The 5,567-nt window shown below is 34.3% G+C and overlaps 1 protein-coding gene across 1 annotated transcript; it reads right to left on the reverse strand.

Moving 5' to 3' along the window:
- Nucleotides 1-3,816: 3,816 nt before the first annotated feature.
- Nucleotides 3,817-5,260, reverse strand: LOC145056906 (transcription factor bHLH71-like). Its single transcript, XM_079004631.1, has 3 exons — nt 4,833-5,260; nt 4,261-4,698; nt 3,817-4,132 (listed from the first exon to the last, which is right to left on the reverse strand). The coding sequence occupies exons 1-3, from the start codon at nt 5,205-5,207 to the stop codon at nt 4,025-4,027; spliced, it is 921 nt and encodes a 306-aa protein (XP_078860757.1). The 5' UTR covers nt 5,208-5,260; the 3' UTR covers nt 3,817-4,024.
- Nucleotides 5,261-5,567: the final 307 nt, after the last annotated feature.

Below are 5,567 nucleotides of genomic sequence, written 5' to 3' on the forward strand. Positions count from 1 at the left end.
CTTTAAATAGTAAGGCTATTAGGGTTATCTAACAAGGAAACCCTAATTTGGATGGTTAAGCCCTAAGCAACCCATGGACTCCTTCCTTAAAGTCCTAGGATGATTTCTAATGTGTTTCCCCATAGAATTCGTCCACCCCTTTAATATGGAGTCCATTAGCTCAATATTCAACTATCATACAATTGACAGTTCTAGTCCCTTAAGTTTAATTAATGTCTTTTAGCCAAAAACTTAATTCTTATTAACTCTTGACTAATATTAATTAAACAATATGATTTCTCCTTTAATATATTATTCTCATAATATATTAATAAATCATAATTAATCCTTTCTCTCCATAATTCATCCTATCAAGTTGCTTTGGTGAAGGCAACCCAAAAGGACCATGCACCATCGGGTCAAGTACATACTAAAATAGTTATGGACTTAGACACTAATCCAACATAAGGCACCAATACCGGCCCATCAGTAGGTGATTATGTATGAGATGGTTGTCTTTTTGATAATCGTCTAGTTTGCCACTATCTGATATGCTTTATGTGCTAGGATGGTATGGCATATGTGTTAGTAGTAGTAGGGGTGAAATAGTCCCCAGTAGTCGTAAGGGTGAAATAGTCCCCAATAGTCGGTTGAGATAAACCGAAGGGTAAGTCAAGCACCCTAGAATGGCTTGACATGGGTAAGTCAAGCCCCCTAGAATGGCTTGACCTGGGTAAGTCAAGCACCCCAGAACGGCTTAACATGGGTAGGTCAGACACCCCATAATTGCCTCGTAGTATGTTTGTTATATGGTATGTGGTATGATGGGGGAACTCACTAAGCTTTGTGCTTACGGATTTCAGTTTTGGTTTCAGGTACCTCTTCGTTGAAGGGGAAGGAGTTGGCACGGTAGCAGCGCATCACACACACATATGATTTCCGTATTTTGAGATCCATGGGATTGTACTCTGACATTATTATTATTCCACGACATGTTTTATGATATTTGACTTATGAGATTATGGGTTGATATGATATTGATGACGTTTTTCAGTAAACAATTTTATAATTTACTTAATTAAAAATGAAATTTTTGGTCGTGATTTTTGGGGTGTTACATCAGCCTTCTTAACACCTGTAGACCTTGTTAAACTCTAAAGTTTCAATCTTTATTATGTTTCCTCCATATATCTAAGATTTTGTTGGGTTATTGGTCCATTTTAGTAAGTTTTGGTCCCTTTGTGGTTTATTCCATTGAGTTGGAAGAACTCTTGAGCTTTTGACTGATGTTTGGGATGTTATATGGTCATTTGGTGGAGTAAAGAATGCATGAAAGATTTCTCTTTACTCCAGGTATAAAGAAAGATGGGTTTTTGGTCATATCCCAACTTAAGGTTTTAGATCTTGGAAATTTCTGGCTTTATAATGGATAAAGTTGGAAACGTTATCCATTTAGACATCATGTTGATTCAGATCTAAAAGTAGAAGACTTGGACTTATTAGATTAAGTCGAGAAAGATGCATTCTTGGACTTTTTAAGACTTAAAATTTAGATCTTGCTTGATTGGAGTATCTTAATGGGTAAAGTTGGAAACTTTATCCATTAAGACATTGTTGAGAACCAAATCTAGAAGTTTGGGGTTTTGACTTAATTGATTAAGTATTTTCAATTTGTGTAGATGGTCTGAGTGCGGCGCGCCTTTCCCTAGCACGATGTGTTTTTTAGGGTTTTCTAAGTCACGTCTATTTTAGCTAAGATACCCGATTATTTTTCTTGTAATGGGTGTGGGGCACCCTTGTACAGCGTAATATGCCCAGTTGACCAATGGTTAGCGTTTTGACTAGTTTGACTTTTGGTCAAACTTTGGTAGAATTGAGTACTTGACTAAGGACTAGTCTCGGTTTGGCGTTAAGTAGCTCAGGTTAGTTGTTCTGTAGCCAAGGTTGTTGTCGAGCTTCTGTTGTTTAGCTTAGATGAGTCTTCTTACAATACTATATAGGATGCTAGATATTTGTTGTCTTTGTAACTCCTGCATGATTGATTATATGCATGTTAGGTGGGGCCCGTTTATATGTTATATTGGGTGGGGTCCGTTTATATGTTATTTTAAGCGGGGCCTATGGGTGAGGCCGGTTTATATGTTTCTTGGGCGAGTTCTGTTTGGTATATGGTATCTTAGGGAACTCACTAGGCTTTGTACAAACTGTTTTTAATTTACATGTTGTAGATCTTTTTGGCGGTATAAAAAAAGCACGATGTGATTGCATCCCATCTGCTTTTATGATTTTGAGATGTTCCACATTTAGTAATCCATTACTCTGATTTATGGTATCAAGTAATTGAATGATTATTTTTTTATGATTTAATGGTATGTTTTTCTCCGTTTTAAAAATAAAAAATTTAGATTGAAATTTAAGACTTCACATAATTTGTCTTAAATAATCTTAATATAACGAAATGATCGGTGACACTAAACTTTCCAATAATAACCATGTTATTTATTTGTAAACTTATAATATAAACTATAATAACCATGTTATTTATTTATAAACTTGCAATATAAATTTGGGATGATCACAAAAATGTCTGTCGAAGTGAAGATAATACATTTATTACCAGCTTTTAAGATATTTTAAAAAATATCACGTTTCTCGAAATATGATTTTGGACAAAATTTGTGTCGTACAAACTTTATATCACATCAAATTATATTTTTTTAACAAAAAAATTTCACATTTTGGACTAAGCATTTGGACCATAATAAATAAAATAAAATAAAAATAAAAATAAAATAAAATAAAATAAAACTTGTCCTAGAATTTTGAAAAATGTTTAGTGCAATGAATGTAAATATATATTATTGAAATATGAATGCACTTTCGCAATTGGTGTTCATTTAGGTAAAAGGGTTAATGATTTGTAAGGATAAATGTATTTTGTCCATATATATATATATATATATATATATATATATATATATATATATATATATATATATATATATATATATATATATATTCTCTTAAGTTTTTTTTTATACACTTTACCTTTTAACACTTTTTTGTATCCATTATAATTGAACATTATAGCTTTAGCTAGTTCTTTTAATATAAGTTACACATCTAGTCATCTTCTCTTCTTTGGTTATCTTCTCCGGTATCTCTTTCTGTGTTCAATTTTTGGAGACACATTTCTATAAATTGCTTTTCGGAAAAACAAGCTTTGGAAGATCGTTAGATCCTTATCGTAATATTCATCATGAAAAAAAACTCTTGAAGCTAATCAAGATCCATACATCTTGTTGAATTATGGATTTCTTTATTTTTAAACTAGAAAGAAAAGCTCATGAAGATCCTGAGATCTTCATCGTGCAATCTAATGAACTCAAGAACATATATATCTCATTTTTTAACTTGCTGAATTTTGGTGCTCAAGGTCGAACAAAGATCTTGACCTCATATCTCATTCCTCTAAGAGGTTTGGTGATCGAAAATCAAATGTGCAAGTTGAGAACGGCTAAAGAAGATGATCGTAAAAGATGACCGATGGTGCAACTCATACCAAAAAAACTGACTATATCTATAATACTCATTAATATTGGTATATTTTAAACAAGCTATTAGAGGTTAATGGTAAATTACATACAATAAAACTTTTATAGCTAAATGGGTACAAGGCAAACTGCATTACAATTAGAAGTCATTAACCCTTAAGTAAATAGGTAAAAATTGTTTTCTTTCCCTATATTTCTGAAATAGGGAAAATTTGTTTTATTTCCCTATATTTCTCAACACCATGTGGTCATGTTGTGATTGTCTCTATAAAATTTTAGATCATAGTCCTAAAATATATTTATTAAAACAAAATTAACCAGAAATACGTTCTATTAAGTATACAACTACGCCCACATGAAAAACATTTTAATACAACTAATGTTGTACATTAAAACGAGGGATGGGAAGCTCTAGGCGGATGGCAATGGCATTAAAGTAATTTAGCCAAGTCATAGGGGTAAATCCGGAAAATAACATGTAGCCATTTCAATTATTTTGTGTCAATACACAGAATAGCTTCCTCCTCAATAAGTGCAAGAATCTGGTGAACAGCACCTGCTATTTGATCTGCTGAATTTAGCCAGCATCCTTCTTCTACCTGCAGTAGAATCACTTGCACGTTATGCTTTAACAAATGTACATATCTACAAACTCTAAGCTCATGACTGAAATCCCAAATTTACCCTCCGATGCATATATGTGCATGGACATGCAATGAAGAATTACCTTAAGACTGATGGAGTAGAGCACCAACGGGTCTAAGGTGGTGATATTGAGGTGGAGTACGGAAAGTCGAGATTTTTGCAAGAAAACAACCATTTTCGAGAGTGGAGTTAACCTTTTCTGCAATACGATTCGAAGATTGGCATGTGAGTGGATCAAATTGACCTCGATATCTGCAATGGTTGCCTTGTGCTTTGAAGTATACTTGTTGGGATACTGAGACGAGTTTTGTGGGTACGAGAAAAGTTTGTAAAAATGGAGGGGCAGTTGTGGTATGTCACGTCCTTGGGTAGGATTAGTGGCAAAATTACTATTTTGGTCATGAATGATTGCATCTCCTTGTTGAGTTAAGCGAAACTTTTGGGCTTCAAGTGATTGCAACAGGTGTTCAAGCTCCTTCACAAATTCTATCGCACCACCAACTATTGAAGCTTGATCACCCTGAAAAATGGCATTTTCGTCCATTGATAATGATTTCTTGGGATATGAATATGTATGTGTATGTGTGTGTGTGTTTGTTGATCATTTTGAAAAAGAAAAGACCTTGAAAGATGAACACTAAATTATAAACGAACCCTTTGGACGTAAGATTCCGGCATGAGAGAACGCAAGACGGAGAGATGGTGGTTCATTTGTTTCCGGCGATTTCTCTCGACGGCAATGTGAGTCATTCTTTGAGTCTCTGCTTCTTCTTTGTTTTTAGACACCCTACCCTTCTTCCTCCTCTTCTTCTTCCTCCCTCCACCTTCTACGGCTGACTTTTGATCGTTTTCCATGCTGCTGTGTGGTTGCGCGGCTGTTGGGGATGGAAAATTATAGGTGATAATTTCCATGGGAGGAGGGTGGTGGTTGTGGAAGGTAGTGGTTTCATGGAAGCTAAAAGGGGTTGCGGTGTTATAGATTATCAAGTTGAGGAGTTCATTATTAGATGAAAGTGTTTCCAACCCCATCTCACTCTCTCTCTCTCTCTCTTCTGGTGTGGCAACGCTTATTCATGTTTTTGTGCTTGTTTATATATGGGCTAAAAAAAATAAACAAAACCTTCGTTTTAATTTTAAACTTCTGTGACAAATTGAAAATTAAAAACAAAATTTGTTGTGGTTGAATCAGTGATTATCATGCATCGGATCTTGCTATGGGCGTTAGTGCCTGAGAATCGGAGCAGTGGTCCGGGACCTCTGGACTCCGCCACTCTTTGGAGTTTGATTGTATTTTACAAGTTGCAAACCTAAAATATAAAAAAATATAGAATTTAATTTATATCCTTGCAAACTTTAAATATTATTTTTATATTTTTAAAAATTTTAAAC

The sequence above is a fragment of the Lactuca serriola genome, chromosome 6, assembly GCF_051521515.1.
Source record: "Lactuca serriola cultivar US96UC23 chromosome 6, Lser_US96UC23_V15, whole genome shotgun sequence".
NCBI classification, from domain to species: domain Eukaryota; kingdom Viridiplantae; phylum Streptophyta; class Magnoliopsida; order Asterales; family Asteraceae; genus Lactuca; species Lactuca serriola.